Raw genomic sequence first — 16,369 nt, 5'->3', positions numbered from 1 at the left:
TTCCGCCAATGCCCCGGAAAGTTGCACACGATGGACTCATGGGGACTCGGAAATCAGGCCGTCATAATGCAGTTTCCAACCTGGAGATACGTCAGATATTTCACAATTCTTATTCCTAGGAAGGAGACTGGGACTTGTGACTGACTCATTGGGAAAGCGTAGAAACTGCTTTCATCCTCGCGCATGTAAGTGTAAAAACCGTTTTGCCGTTTAATCTTCTTCAGCCTCCCCTGTGCCCCAGGCGCAGGTCGAAGATTGTCTAGGCGGCCTATGACTCGTAGCATGGCCGTCAAAGCCACCTTGCTGGCATCGCCTCCCAAGCATGAGTGGGGCCCAACACCATAATGAATATAGGACTCCATGGGTCGAGTCAGGTCGACCTGATCTGGCTTCGGGAATATGTTGGGGTCTTTGTTTGCGTCCACCTGTCGTTGGTCAGTAGCCTCTCTACTCGCCTCTGGGGCAGAAGTCAAAACGTACGAAGCTCACGAATACTCTGTCGCCCGGCTTTATCTGGACCTTGCCAGCTTTATCATCGACAGTCATGCTGGTTTGGGACTCTCGGTACGAGCCGAAAATGCCGTTCAAGCGGATTGCTTCCATGCAGTATCGAAGAAGTATTTCGTCCGAGGCGGCTGTATCTTCCTTGGCAACACGGTTGATATCAGGCAGATGCTGCCTCCCACTATCCGATAGGTAGTAGTTGATTATTTGGGTGAATACCTGCGCTTGGTTGGGCACCATGGAGACGGCTGTAGGAAGAATCTGTGACCAGGTCACTTGTTCTGCATCCAGGCCGCTATGTAGCAGACGTTCCACCATATGGACACCATAGCGGAAGAGTGCATTTTGGTTAGCGCTCCTATTACCCAGCACTGTGGCAACTAAGCCGGAAGCGCTGATGGTCTTGACCTTCATCTCAACCAGTTTACCGAATTTCTCTGCTACCTCGCGCGCCTTATGGCGCAGGAAAAACGATTTCACGGGATCAACGTCAAAAAATATAGCCGTGAAGATGAGTGCCATGGTTCCAAACATCTCGTGTTCAGTGAAGACACCATGTGGGTGCTGATTCGTCTTCAGAGGGAGGGAGAATATATTGGAAGCAAAATGAACGTGAGCAAGGTTTCCGACGCTACGATATCTAACGTCAGCATCAGTGTGCCAAGTTATGGCTGCATCATAACACCTACTCGCGAGTAATGTCCACCTGATTGACGTTGCCGATCCGGCATGACTTTTCAACCAACAGCTGCTGCGTAATCTCGAGGTAGAACTGCTTCACAGCCTCCTTCCAGTGCCCATGATATAGGGAGCGCGACATGATATCGCGCTGGTTAGCATTGGAAGGCGCGTCCCCTGAGAGCATAAAGTCCCAGCCTTTCTCCCCGAATATGTAAGCGGTTGCTTCGCCCCAGACCACTCGGAAGTTGGCCGGGTCTTGGAGAATGCGGCGGACGTTGTGATAATAGAAAATTTCCGTCCTGGGATGGATATACGCCGGGCGGTCCCATGTATAATCCTGTTCGCGTCCGAGAGCTCTCATGATGAGGCTATTCTCCCTGGGGATTGTCATGGGGTAGTGAATATAGATAGAATTGTATCTGAACCATTGCGGGAACGCCCTTAGTGCCAGGCGATAGAAGCAGCAACCCTGATTGATATCCATATTGTAGTTTGCCTCGGCATAACCCCAGCTCGTCAAATTCTGAGCATTGAACTCTTTCTGTTCCTCGGTTAGTATGCAATCCATTAGATGAGGCAAGGAGATGCCAGTGTATACCGTGTAGAACCTATCACCTCGCACAAGGGCCACCGCATCAGACAGGACAGCTCGAGAAACAGTGTAGCCAGGGGCAATTCCGACCCCTGGAACCATTGGGCTCTTGGGCTCTTCGGCGACGATGCCAGGATAAAGCTCCACGTAATCTGGACGTTCATACAGATGGCGCAATTGATCCGCTATACAGGGGTCCGAGTTGATCTCCTCGAAGCTTTCGTAGGGCTTCAAGTCAAAGAACTTGCGAAATTCGTTCAAGGTTCCGATATTCCATTTCCGGGCCTGCTCCATACCCAGGATTTCAACCGTCCGTAAGACCTTCGGCACATTGCGTGGCCCGAATGATCCAGCAACTTCTCCGATGGTGCGTGTCAGAATATCGACCAGCTCTGCATCTCTAAATGTACCATCGGCTTGGCGCTTTAGACCACCAAATGTGCGCTTAGACGGATCTTTGTCTAGCTCCCCAGCAAATCTTCTCATTCCCTGAATGAGTTGCTCCACTGTGGCATCCTTCCCCGGGACTCCGAGAATCTCCTGGTAGGCCCTGTCCGCCCAGATCTCGTCTTGCCGGCCGATCGTCGAGTGCCAGCGGTATGCAAGATTGAATTCGACCGAGCACTGATTTCCCTCCGCGGTAGGAACCGTATCATGTTCCTTGTGTGCGCGAGGATCCAGATTCCAGGTAGTGTTGTCGCGGTTGAGATTGATGATCGTTCGGAGATAGTCATACAGTGTAATATTAATGTACATGCCGCAAGTTATGAGCCGCGCTGTTTGGAAGAGGTCGTTGTCGTACTTGGCAATGGCAGCCCAGGCTTCGACAGGGTCAAGTATATTACTTTCTGGCTTTGTGAACCGACCATTTTCATTGATAAGCGCCAGCTGGTCAGCAACATAGTTGTGAAACCTGTTCAACATTACCAAAAGTACGCCGCATGCCGCTGGCAGTGCATGGAGGCGAGGCTCCGAGAAACAGTCTGGCTTAATCTTGCCATCCATGAATGTACGCATTAAGTTCTGCTCGGCTTCATTGTCCCCGTACAGGATAGATAAATCGAGATACGATGAAGTCTTGTTGATGTTCGGATTTGACGGATCAGTTTGGAAGATGTCTGATATCATATCAGCCTCTGTCTTCGTCTAGAACTCCTAGCGGTACGCACCATGTATTATCAATGAGGCCCATGTGAAGAAAAGGCTCGAGACGTTGTTAGGGTGGGGCTTGAAACTGTCCCGTGCAAAGATGCTATCAAAGATCAACCCAGGATCGGGCAGATTGGGTGGTCTAATTTTTGAAGACTCTGTAGTCCGTGCATACTCCGTATTTGCTGCACCCAACCGCGGCAGAACGGGGTTGTTATCCGATCCATCGGCTGAGCGATAGGCGTACTTGTCCCCGACATATCTGATTGGGGTTAAGTAATGTGTGCTACTGGACAGACGGTAGATTACTCACGAGAGAGGAGGATGGGGCAGAGAGTCCCAAAGATATGCCAGAAACTTGTGGCTAAGTCTATCCCGAGTCTGAGACTTTTGAGGCATTTTGGCTACAAGCTGAAGATAACGTTAGTCAATTTCCGACTGGTATTATGCTAGGATATTGCAATCACCCGTATGATGCGTTCCATGAGCATGCTCTTATCATCAATCAGAGGTCCGCGCGCGGTTCTCTCAATAAGATCTTTGATAGTGCCAGCATCTTCGATCCCTAATGCGCGTATATCTGCCCATAGGCTTCCACCTTGGTCATCAACTGTAATGTATGATCCGTCTCCCGTTTCGGTTGGCAGTGGCCGGGCAGCCATGTGCATTACCTTAGACAAATTTTTCACCCCATCGATGACCCCGACCTGCTCAGGTGTTTGTTCATCACGGAAGGTCTCAGAATCAGGGGCACTTTTAGCTGAGGAATCCAGCATACCTGGCCGTGTCGCATTTTGGTAATACGGGGTACTGCTGGACCCTTCACTCTGCTTTTCCGGTCGCATTGTACCTCACAGTGGTTTAATCGTGATCAAACACCACTTCAGATACCCCAGTAGCTTGCAAAAGGCGTCAAAAGAGTATTTTCTGATATATATACCACCACGCGTGGGATATTCGCATGTCTACAGTCCGCCACCACAAGGCATTAAGAAACAGACCTACAATTTGATTTTCCGCAGGGTTCCGTAAAGCTTAACCTTAAAATTAAGGTTTGTCAAAACCATGGTTCGTCAAGCCTTAAGCCAATCGGAATTCTTTGATATTTTACGACAACCCACACAACAGAACAGTGTACCATAGCCAGAGCCAACTGCATCATTGCCTGGGCCAGCAACTGATCATCCCTCAGCATACGTTTGAGTGTTGTCAGAGGTAGAGTGACGTGCCGCATGGTAACCCTTGAAGTGTCGTCAACAAGTGTGGGTAATGATGCAAGTTCACCCGCGCTGTCCCCGCTTGGCTTGGGTACAGGTTATTGCAGATGCCCCAGAATGTCATGTCATGTGCTGTGATAAGTATCTTGGGCCTTCCGTTTTCTTTACTAGTGTATCTTGGGTAATTTTTAGTGCTATCTGCTCGAATCTGCCTTCTTCATATAATATGAATTGCATAGCAGCCCTATCCTCTTCACCATTCTTGCCACCTCGTTAGCGCAGCGCAATACCAACCAGTACGATGTCATCGTTTTTGGAGGTATCTTTCTGGTCTTGGCGGTCGCGGGTTATAAGAAAAGTGGCCTTATTTGACTCTGGTGACTACCGAAATAACCTGTCGACCCTACGACCTGCCTATTTAGGATATCGGATTGACAACCTCCGATCACCGAGGTTTATGCAGAATTTTTTCTGCTATTTCCACGGTTCAAAAGGTATGTCTCTATTATCTGTGTATTTAAACCACCGTTTGCAGCTAGATTGAGAAATCAGACCTTTATTCTTTGATATTATTAGGGGTTGATATCGAGTAATTTACACCTAGACTGACGCCCATAGTTATGAGCCCGGTCCTCGATTAACTTATTCTTATTTGAAGCTTTGATAATTTCCCTGTCAAGCTATCGAAGACGTCATCTAGATATTGGACTACCGGATCGACCCGATTTGCCAATATAATATTGGAACGCCAGCCTTGCCGCGAAGGTCTCAGTCATCCTTAGAACGAGGGATGACTGGCAGAGTTGGATTGAAGATATCAAGTCAATTGCCCTGCTGAGAAAGGTATGGGGATATATTGATCCTAGCAAGCAAGAGAGCGAGCTAGAGGAGATCCCTAAGGAACCCGAGATTCCTGCAAATACTGCAACGTCTGCAGAGATCAAGATATTTGAAATCAAGTATAACCGCTATCAGCGATTCGAACGAGGAATAGCTGCAATCAGTGAAGCTATTCACAATTCACTAAGTGCTCAGCTAAAGCACTTCTATATCAACAACCGGGAGTCGCCGTACAAGGTCTTGAAGGCCTTGAAGAAGCAGTTCGCTCCCAATGACCAAGAGCTCCAGATGATGGCTATTCGACGCTATCAGCGAGCTAGATCGACACCAATTAAGCAGTTAAATCCCGAAGCTTGGCTTACCGAATTCGAAAGCGCTTATTATGGAATGAAATCCCATAATCTCCCCGAAGCGCAGGATATCTACGTGATCAGGGACTTCTTAGGTGCGGTCATGAAGGTATCAAAGGAATGGGCCATGATCAGACGAAATCTACTACACCAGTCAGAATATAAGAGCCAGACGATAGCCGATACGATAGCAGCTTATCGAGAATATCTATCTGACGAGATGCTCTATCAAGACACCAAGCTTGATATGGCATTTAATGCAACTCCGATACTCCGTGGAGATCCGATTATTCAGACAAATCAGACAGATCGAACAGATTATATACCGAACTGTGTATGTGGTCAGAAACACTTCTTCAGAGAATGCCCATATGTGGTGAAGTCATTGAGGAAAGCTGGTTTCGTGGAGGATCCAGAAATAAGGGAGAAATTCAATGATATATTGAACACGCCGGGAGGCAAATGCAATAGCTTGAAGCGTGCAATGAAGCAGAATAAGCAAGCTAGTAAACGGCAAGCTAGCGAAAGGCATGCTATGGCTGCTATACCGGTAAGCTTCTCTGCGACAAAGTATTCGCTAATGGAGAGCTTTATATTAGATTCTGGAGCCACGGTGCATATTTGCAATGACAAGGCTAGGTTCAAGGAACTAAAGCAAAGCCCAGGTGGATATCTGCGTGCTGGTGATACTATCGTACCGATCAAAGGTACTGGGATAGTTGAGATATCACCAAACTGCAGAGGCACCTCGAATATCATGATATCTCTGCATGAGACTGCCTACGTGCCAGGTTTCCATACCAATATCGTCTCTGCAAGTCGTATGAAGCGGGCAGGCTATACATGGGACTTTGCAGGAGATAGAGTGGTTAAGAACGGCCGTGAGGTTTGCAGACTTGCAGAATATCAAGGACTTTGGGTAATGGAACAGAACAACGAGAAGAATCAGGTTTCTGAATTGGCTGATAAGAACGCCTATTCAGTAAGGCCAAACTCCTATTTGAAACACTCAGCTAAACCATTGAAATTAGCAGGCAATGCAGATAGGTGGTACAAGCGATACGGTCACCTAAATCATGAAGCTATTCGACACCTGCCGAATGCTGTTGAAGGCATCCAAATTGACGATTTCGAAGTTCCCAGGAATTGTGAGACATGCAGATATTCAAGTGCTCCACGGCAGATATCTCGAAGGCCAGCTAGCCGAGCAATTCGACCGTTTGAAAGGGTCCATTTTGACCTTATCAAATTCAATACGGCATGGAACGGAGACCGCTGGTGTACGCATTTTTATGACAAAGTCACACATATGCATTTTGCATACACGCATGCAAAGAAGAATGGTTGTGTAGATGCAGCGGTGCATCTAGTATCCTTGATTGAGCGCCAATTTGGGACGAAGGTGCAGTTTTATAAATCCGATAATGAATAGACCCTTGGAGGAGATTTCCGCTCCTTCACAGATCTAGAAGGTATTATTCACGAGATATCAGTAGTCGCAATGCCTGAGCAGAACGGCAACAGAACTAATAGTACAGCACAGCTGAGCTGAATTGCAAGTCTAAAGTAGTTGGCTGTATTCAACCCATACATGACTGTTACAACAATGCCATCCTTATATCACCCGCATGCAGAGCGGGGATAGTGTCCATGACCAGGCGGACCGTAAAGAGTATGATAGGTTCTGCGTGTACTTGGCGGATGGAACTTCAATGAATGTGGTTCAATGAATGTGGAGCTCACATGTGCTATTCAACCCTCCCAGACCAGTTGGGTGTCCGATTGATCAGAGGCAAAATAGACACTACCATCAGTCTCAGACAACGGTGAAAGGTGTATGGGGAGTTGGTGACGTCAATAGTGATAACAGTACCAACGCCCCCCACGCCATGTCTAGTGGAGAGAAGGCGGCTGTCTACTGCCATGGTAGGTTGAGATGCCGCGGACCTATTACTGGATGAATCTGCTGACTTGCATTGTTGAATTGGCTACATAGGAACTTGCGCTGGTTAGTTCGAACTCAACAAAAAGAACAGCTCTACCTGAAATGGCCTATATTGAACGTGATCATCTCTACTTGTTGATTCTACTGTCATTACGCAAGCTACTATGGGTCAAGAATGTATTACACTCGTAACCTATGCCCTTTTGAGACGTATGACTTTTGTCTAATTCATTGTGACAACCTACGCTCGAAGTCCTAATTCAGTTTACATTTAAATGGTCCCCACAAGCGGTTGACACCGACGAGCTGGACTAAGTGGAAATGCTCGTGACATTTACAGATACATTATATCTTTGGCGAAGAACTCATCCTAGCTGGGAATTTCCCATGTAAAATAGGGATATCCCGTTTCCCAGTAGGAATGTCAGGATTTCCCTTAATAAGAAGGGAATATCCTTGTTTGAGACGGGCAAGCCGATCAGAACATCGAAATGGTCATGCTGGTGCTCATATTCAAAATCCTACGCAACCTGTTCATTTTACCTAGGTATAACCTTAATGCCACTTCTAAGTGGGTAAATCTGCTTGTGACAAAAGTGTGGACGATTCATACTAGCAGTGATAGAAGATTAATGGTTATCAATGACATTTATGCAGCCATTCAGAATAAAAAAAATTGGTTGGCTTCTCTGCGGAATGGGACGTCTTCCGTTTTGAGATTCACAGTGACAGAAGTAAAAGTAAAGGCACCGATGCCGATACAGGAGGGAAGTTTGGACCACTTCTGGACGATATAGCATTCATGCAAGAGCTTGGTGAGGCTGTGAGGTCACATTTCCAGCCAATCGGAGCCCCGATGGCCCTACTGCGGCCGCTGCTGCGAAGAACTCGGCCTCGCCGAGACAGCGACTGGGTTAATAAATCGGTGTTCCCATTTGTGGCCATCTGTGAGTTCTGCGCGGAAGAGGGCGGGTGGAAATGGCTTGGGGTGCGAATGTTGGATCCAGATGGTTACCTGCCCAGCTTCGCCGTGGAGAAAATTCTGCTTGTATAGTAGACCAATTTTCGTTGACGCTTAGAGCTTTCCAAGGTGCTGTACGAGAAGTGACAAGAAACGTGGTAAATTGCAGGTGGCGCTACGGCGTCCTACTCGCAAGTCAATGATCCACGTGCTCTTTGGGGGCAAAAGAAAAAGATCCAGATTTGGTCCCAAGTCCAAATTCAGAGCTAGATTGAAGCTCGAGGTACTATGGTTTCTCCATTTCAAGAAACCACTCGTCGGGCAGCAGGGTTCGGAAAGCCTTCTGATAGGCAAACGAATTGTACTGCAGTGCCGGAGAGGGAAAGTACTCACCTAACCAATACCACTGTCTTGGTTTGCGCCGCCACGGCATGAAAGTGTCCTCCGTTGTGCGTGCCATGGGTGAGGCGATCACGGTGCATCGAATCGCCTTGAATCCCGCTCCGTGGTCTCGAACGAGGTACCTTGAAGAAAAATCCCGAACAATGCGCATCAACAGTATCTGCATATTTGACCTGTTCAAGTACCATTTCTCGTATACCAGCAAATGGCCATCGTCGCTATCAAGCAGCGCCCCCTCAGGTCGCATTGTCGCTGGCTTATGAACCCAGGGACGTGGATGAAGTTTACTGTCTGTCTGGTATGATGGGACTGGTGAGAGCGTTCCCTGAGTGCAATGGAAAGCGAGGGTGGTTCTGGTTGATTTGAAAATCGAAGATCAATCGTTCTAGTTGGAGACTGCATGTGTTGCTAGGAAGTCATTCCAGATTATCTCAATCTCAATCTCAATTCTGCAATATCCGCGGCAATGAAACTCTGTAGTCCAACGTATTGCTTGAAGGCTAGCGTCACAGATTTCACATCCCAAGGCAGCGGTAAGGGCATATGGATACCTTTTCCATTTATACCAGCCTCCGGTCTTATTTATAGGCACCAATAGCAAGCTACTCAAGAATGTCCAGTCCATAAAGACTGGATTCGCCCTTTCTCCCGCATCCGCAGAAGCCCTCCTGGTCTTGGAGGCCTCCTAAAGCAGCAACGTCCGGACCTGACAGGAAGGTGGCGCTCGTGGTTTTTTAGACGATAGATTAACCTACACATTACTTGCTTAGTTCCACTACTCGGACGAAATCTTGAAAACCGGTACCTCCACTGCCAGTAACAACAGGCACCTCCTCAACCTCTACTATTATCTCTTCCTCTTCCTCCTTTTATTCTTCATTATCCAAATTTAAGTTGATTGGAGTCCCAATTATCTACGGCTGAGCGGACGGGAAGCCTTGTTCTCTACACCCTGTGGTCGTATGTTCTTGATGTTTTTAACTCCATCGTTTTTCTGGAAAATCAGCCCACTGCGTCGCCTTTAGGGCTTCACATGGGGATGGCAAAAAAACATACCATATCCGCCATGTATCTAGAATCCTTGGCCTACGTTCAAATATTCCCTTTTCCATTTACTTTCTTCACCTCAGCATTAGGCACCCGCTTTTGTTGAAGTTGATTCCATATCCTACGCACTTGCTTTCCTCTAGTTTGTAATAATACTATATCCTGGCCATTGCATGGCTATGGCTACGAATTACTGTCATAGATAATGGAGTGATCATGTCCGAATAAGCCAAGGAGACGGAAACTGAGTGCCTTCGATACCTAGTAACTCCCTCAGTCCCTTTAGCATTAGGTGTCTAACGGAAGATTCTTACCTAACTATCTTTGACAAGTTACGTACCGAGGATCCAGAGAATGAAAATGTGATCCCTACCTATATCCATCTTAGAAAGGGCGTCAGGCCGGCGGGGGACAGGTTATGTAAGGTAGGATCCGGTCTTCCCGTCTCAATGGTCTGCGGGATTTCAACTCTTAAGCAGAGCACCTGGCCAGCACGGCGGCATCTGCTGTGGAAAGTAGATTATATGCTGTTTTGTCTAAGAAGTAAGCGTCCACAGCCTTTACTTTGGACGCAAAAGATACCTACCATGCGTGGCATGCCTCGTCACTAAGTCTCTCTGATATCTGCACAAAACCAGGTAGACCAGGACTGGGGTTATTCTTTTTGACAATGCGCAGGAGGCCGGGTGGTGCCACCTTTGGTGAAGCCCATCAAAGTTCGGCCACATCTTTATTTTCATTAGTAGGCTTTTCTTGATGAGCAGCAGTGGATTATTTTGGCAGTCCGTTAACCATACAGATTTTGCAAGTTCGTTTGTCTGTCATATATTCCTCAACCACTAGAATTTTTTTTATCCAGGTTTCGTTCCGTTCAACTTAAGGAAATGAAATGGAGTAGGTAATGACTCGCAACCCCGATGCGCCTTGGCTTGCGTGCCCTATGTATTAACCCCCACACTAGCATGGATATTCAGGTAGAATGAGCTCCCGGGCCCCGGCCACTTCCGAGACCCCTGCCCCCCCCGCAATGTACCATATCTCGTATGGAGTGGGATCTCCGACCCCAAGCTGTCCGATGACGCCTAAGTATACCCGGGGTCGTGCCGACGTACATAGCCGGCACAACCCCCACACAGCGATGCAGATCTTGCGGGGGCATGGGGGTGCACGGTTGGGGTAGTTGTGACTTGGCGTAGAGGTCTATATATAATCAAGAAAGACCCCCACGCTCCTCCACTTCCTCCTCGTCTGATGAAGCAAAGTACTTCTCTTCCTTGTGCCAAGCAATTACAATGGCCGACAAGCATGAATCCATTACTGCTGGGGACGAAAAGCCCGACTCCTGGCACCTGGAAACAGAAACAGAGAAACAGACCCAGCTCTCGCGTGAACAGCAAATTATTGCAGATTTCCCAGAGCAAAAATCAAAGAAGCTCTTGCGGAAAGTGGACTTGAGGCTCTTGCCTCCTTTGATTGCACTTTATCGTAAGGCACCAACCCAGACTTGGAGTTTTGCGCTTTTGACGTCGTATTTCCCTAACCTATACAGTCCTATCATACATTGATCGCGCTAATATCGGAAATGCAAACATCGAGGTATGTAAGCTCCTGCTGTAGTTGTCCCTGAGAGTGCTAATTCTTATTCGCAGGGAATGAGCGAGGATCTTCGCCTTAATGGACAGCAGTACAATGTAGTGCTTTCTATCTTCTTCGTGACGTACATCGTGTTCGGTGCGTTTTTTGACCTACTTCATTGCTGTGCTTCCATAGCTAACGACCGTCCTATTATAGAGATTCCAAGCAATTACATTCTCGAACGATTCTTCCAAAACAGACCGTCGCTATGGATTGCAATCATTACTTTCCTATGGGGAGCAATGATGACACTGGTCAGGAGCTCTTCACATGTTATGTACTTTGTATAGGTAACATCGTAACTGACCTGAAGAACCTACAGCACGGAATCGCAAACAACTACGCCACGCTGCTTGTCGTTCGCCTCTTAATGGGCGTCTTCGAAGCCGGCCTCTTCCCAGGCGCCATCGTAATACTGAACAAATGGTACTCAAAATTTGAACTTGGCACTCGCTTCTCCCTCTTTTATATCGGAGCTGCCCTGGCCGGCGCCTTCTCGGGAATCATGGCCTACGGATTCGCGAAAATGGACGGGATTGGAGGTCTCGAGGGATGGAGGTGGATCTTTATCATGGAAGGCCTCATCACCGTTGTCATGGGTGCTGCTGCACCGTTTATCCTCCCTGACTCACCCCGGGCCAAGACTACGAAGCGGTGGATGGATGAGTCGGAAGCTGAGTACATCCTTGCGAGGCTGAGTGTGCAAGATGGAGGCGCAGAAGCACAGAGTGAGGGTGCGAAGATAAGCAGGAAAGTCGTCTGGTCGGTCATCACAGACTGGCAGATCTACCTGATCGTCCTCATATACTGGTCGAACACCGTCCCGAATTACGGGCTGAAGTTTATGATGCCGCAGATCATCACGAACATGGGGTATACAGCGAGTACCGCCCAGCTCCTTACTATACCACCTTACATTGCGGGTGCAATAAGCGCGTATATCCTTGGCCGTTTCTCTGATTATTTCAAGCGGCGCGCATACTTCATCGCTGGACCGCAAGTGAGTTTCTCCATCCAATCCAACTAGCCACATAAACGTGATAGAAAGAGCATCCCCGACTAACCCAACCCTCCACCACCAGATCGTCCTGATAATATCCTACGCAATCCTCACCCCTCTAGCCCCCAGAATCTCAGAAAACATTGGACCCTCCTTCTTCGCCATAATTCTCGCAAACGTCGGCATCTACCCCATAAATCCCGGCGCCACCTCTTGGCTGAGCAATAACCTCGCGGGCCCGGCCAAGCGCGCAATTGGAATCGCGTACGCCGTTTCACTTACGAATGTCGGAGGCATATTCGCCTCTTATATCTTTCTTGATAGCGAAGAGCCGGCTTATCCCACTGGGTTTGGGACGACTATTGCGATGGTTATCCTGGGGTTGGTCGCGGTGGTTTGTTTGGAGGGGGGTTATGTGGCTATCAATAGGAGGAGAGATGGGGCTATGGAGTCTGGACTGGCTGAGGATATTGATGCTAGGGCTGTGGGTGACAGGGCTGTCTCGTTCCGGTACACATTGTGATTGGGTATAGAGAACTCATCGTCTGCTATAGGACTCACTAAGGGGTACCATTCTGAACTAGTTTCTATCGCATGTAGACTACGCGCATTCCTTCTGTTCACTGTAGCAGCCAAGAATAGGAATTAGGGCTCGGCTACTTGCCGCTATCCATAATGTGTCTTTCCCGAACAAAAGCGCAAAGGTCGTCCACCCATGGGCCTGGATGTACTCTCAGGGCAGGAGAGGAGAGATGAAAACCTGCTTTTCGCCCTGAATGCAAATCATGCATTGGATCACTGACCCTGTTGTCGAGGCCGCCCGCGGTGCGTATCATGATAGGTTTGCTTCAGGCACAAGTTCGACCACCGCCAGGAAAAGCCGCAAAGCTACGCTTGATGCTAGACTAGACCCCGGGAGCTGCGAGTCCCGAGCCCAGACAGAGCTGCAGGTTCGCTCCTTCCCAGCCAATCCTCTTTGTACTCTCTTGCGGTAGGGCTTTCTCAACGTGGCGCGACTCTTCAGACTCTTCACCTCCTATCTTCAAGATATTCACCCTCTCATTGCGCCCGCTTATCTACCAGAGTCCATGCTGAGTTTATATCCCCTCGTCTCTAATAAAATTTCCCATTTCCAGTTGGCAACCACATACTCTCCCTCTAGATAAACTCCGGCTAGACTCTTCACTTTTCGAAAGCCTTAGCACAAACAACTTACCACGATAAACTGGGAAAAGTCATATTTCGTCCTCGCCCCGGGTCCGGCCCCGACCTTGCCGCTTCGAGAGGGTGAGCCGAGCAAATCAGACAACTCTCGCACTGAAGGATGAGCTACAGAAAAGCCACCGGGTGAGTATTGCATGCTTAGTACCAATCAGATAAGATGGTGCGGAGAAAACCCTTCACTCATAGTCCACTATGTTCCAGAACTGCAGTGTTCTTCGCGAGGAAGAGTCTTAAGAGTCATGAGACTTAGTATTGCCGCGGCCACTCGTGGGGGTTCAATCTCCGAAGGGATAGCAAGGGATGGCATGAGAGTGCAAATGTCTGCTGTTTTTGCTCCGGAAAATTGCAGACTTTTCGCAAGAAAGTAAACGAAGACCGATCAGTGCCCGAAGAGCATTGATGATTCTCTCTCATGAGAACATGCCTGTTGGAATCTCGACCCGGTGCTCCGGGCGAGGCACAAGGTTGAAGAGAATTGAGCGCAAAAGCCTGTGGGAAAGGGGATCTTGGCCTATTGAGGACCATCGTGCGCTCTTGGCCCCCAACTGTCGAATAACATCGGGTCATCATGCTATGCCCAGGGTCTTTGCGATGTAACCGAGCCCATCTTATCTGATCTGTTGCACCAATGGGGGCTGTCGGGCCAAGGACCGGCGTCCAGCCATCGCCCTTGGCATTGCCTTCACCTTGTTCTTTTCTCTCTTTTCCAGGAGCTTTGATCGGACAATTCTTCCTTTAAATTGCTGTCTTATGCCCTCCTTGCTGAGGATTCATCCTTCGTTTCTCAATTTCTCGCGGAGTGAGCAACCCTCGTGCACGACAACGCAATGGCTGTCCGTAGCCCTAACGAGGTGAGTGGGGGTAACGACCAGCCCGTGGCCCACCCCACCGACATTGAGAAGAGCATTGTCTTGGACCCTCAAGTGCTTCCGGCATCCCCTAGCCGCGAGGATGAAGCCCATGATTCCGATGGGAGCAGCAACTATCAGGAGGGTGTGCAGCGCGCCAGAGCCATTACGACCATCTGGTCCAAGTGGAACCTTGTCACCTTGTTCTGCTTGTAAGTTCCGTTTGATAACGACTTTATCTCATCTTCTAACTGTGTTAATCTTTACTTTTAGGCTGTACGTGATTTCCTTCGTCGATTACCTCCAAAACGCGATTGACTCCGCCCTCAACCCTTACATCACCTCATCCTTTGGGAAACACGGTCTCTTAAATGTAGGCAGCGTTCTGTCGTCCATCATCGGTGGAGTTGCGCCTCTCGCTCTCTCCAAAGTGGTTGACATCTGGGGTCGTGTGGAGGGTTTCGTCGTGATGATTACCGTCTGCGTAATCGGCATGATCATCAAAGCAACCTGCCGGAAGGTTGAACAATACGTTGCCGCTCACGTTCTCTACTGGACCGGCCATATTGGGATGATTTATTGCATTGAAGTCATGATCTCCGACATGACCAGTTTGAGGAACCGCATGATCTTCTTCGGTATTAATGGCACCCCGCGTATTGCCAGTACCTTTGCCGGCCCTGCCATAGCAGATCTTTTCTACAAGCACCTCAATTTCCGCTGGGCATTCGGTGCTTTTGCCATTATCCTTGTCGGATGCAGCACCCCTGCAATGGCGCTGATGGTCTACATGTCCCACAAGGCGAAGAAGGAGGGCCTCATTGAGACCCGGACCCGAAGCTCGAATCGAACCTGGTTCGGCTCACTCAAACACTACTTCATCGAATTCGACATTCCTGGTATCCTACTCATCACAGCAGCCCTTGCCCTTCTGCTATTGCCATTCAGTCTCAACTCCTATGCCCCAAACGGCTGGAAAACCGGATATATAATCGCAATGCTCGTCCTCAGCGTCATCCTCTTCCCAGCCTTCTACGTCTACGAAGCCTTCGTTGCACCAGTCCAATTCCTCCCCTTCAAGTACCTCAAACAAGGAACAATCATCGGTTCCGCCCTCCTCTACGGTCTCATGTTCCTGTCCACGTTTACCTGGAACGGCTACTACAGCTCGTACCTGCAAGTCGTGCACCGCCTGTCATTGAAGAACGCAAACTACGTCCTAAACGCGTACTCGCTCACCTCGACCGTCTTCGCACCCATCATCGGCGCCCTGATAAGCTACACGGGGAACTTCAAAAGGACTGCCTACGCCGGCGTCCCTATCATGCTCCTCGGCACGGCACTCATCATCCCCTTCCGCGCACCCAGCACAAATCCCGGCGTGCTAGCCCTAACCCAGATCCTCGTCGGTTTGGGGTCCGGCTTTTTCACCGTCGCAAGCAGCATCGCAATCATGGCCCCTGTAACGCACCAGTACATTGCCGTGGTAAACGCACTAGGCGGGCTCTTTGGTGGCGTAGGGTCCGGGATAGGACTGGCTATTGCCGGCGCGCTATGGAATAACCTCCTCCCCCAGGAACTGGAGAATCGGTTACCGGCCTCGCAGAAGGACAACGCGCGGACCATCTTCGGCGATATCGTCGTGCAGATGGAGTTTCCGGATGGGAGTCCCAGCGCGAGGCGATTGTTGCTAGTTATGCGCATGTTATGCGCCTCATGGTTATTGCGGGCGCGGCGCTCATGCCGCTTTGTTTGGTGAGTATTGTTGTTTGGAGGAATATTAATGTTAGGAAGGTGGAGGAGGAGAGGGGGAAGCAGACTGGGAGGGGGACTATATTTTAGGGACATTGGGCAGTGGCGTGGGTATAGGGTCCATTGCTGCGGTTGGTCCTCACTTAGCCTCGAGGCTTCAGGAAGTGTAGAAGATGCACTCCTCTCAGAATTAGATTCTATATATGCGGCTTCATTTTGTCT

At 49.0% G+C, this 16,369-nt stretch overlaps 3 protein-coding genes across 3 annotated transcripts; 2 read left to right on the top strand and 1 right to left on the bottom strand.

Annotated features, from left to right (window-relative positions):
- Positions 1–36: 36 nt before the first annotated feature.
- On the bottom strand, positions 37–3,771 carry BDV17DRAFT_297298 (peroxidase/cytochrome P450 family protein; the record flags this gene model as incomplete). Its single annotated transcript, XM_073763473.1, has 8 exons — positions 37–80; positions 146–425; positions 481–1,135; positions 1,194–1,726; positions 1,784–2,895; positions 2,947–3,188; positions 3,240–3,337; positions 3,394–3,771. 8 exons carry the CDS (start codon positions 3,769–3,771, stop codon positions 37–39), a joined length of 3,342 nt encoding a protein of 1,113 aa, XP_073617865.1.
- Positions 3,772–10,980: 7,209 nt separating this feature from the next.
- BDV17DRAFT_297297 (major facilitator superfamily domain-containing protein) lies at positions 10,981–12,846 on the top strand (the record flags this gene model as incomplete). Its single annotated transcript, XM_073763472.1, has 6 exons — positions 10,981–11,173; positions 11,238–11,284; positions 11,338–11,419; positions 11,480–11,577; positions 11,646–12,323; positions 12,406–12,846. 6 exons carry the CDS (start codon positions 10,981–10,983, stop codon positions 12,844–12,846), a joined length of 1,539 nt encoding a protein of 512 aa, XP_073617864.1.
- A 1,670-nt stretch (positions 12,847–14,516) lies between these two features.
- On the top strand, positions 14,517–16,237 carry BDV17DRAFT_280333 (major facilitator superfamily domain-containing protein; the record flags this gene model as incomplete). Its single annotated transcript, XM_073759865.1, has 2 exons — positions 14,517–16,037; positions 16,070–16,237. 2 exons carry the CDS (start codon positions 14,517–14,519, stop codon positions 16,235–16,237), a joined length of 1,689 nt encoding a protein of 562 aa, XP_073617863.1.
- Positions 16,238–16,369: the final 132 nt, after the last annotated feature.

The sequence above is a fragment of the Aspergillus undulatus genome (assembly GCF_047715775.1).
Source record: "Aspergillus undulatus strain CBS 261.88 unplaced genomic scaffold BDV17scaffold_11, whole genome shotgun sequence".
Lineage (NCBI taxonomy): Eukaryota > Fungi > Ascomycota > Eurotiomycetes > Eurotiales > Aspergillaceae > Aspergillus > Aspergillus undulatus.
Note: the sequence above shows the minus strand (reverse complement) of the source record. Positions and strands in the feature narration are given on the sequence as shown.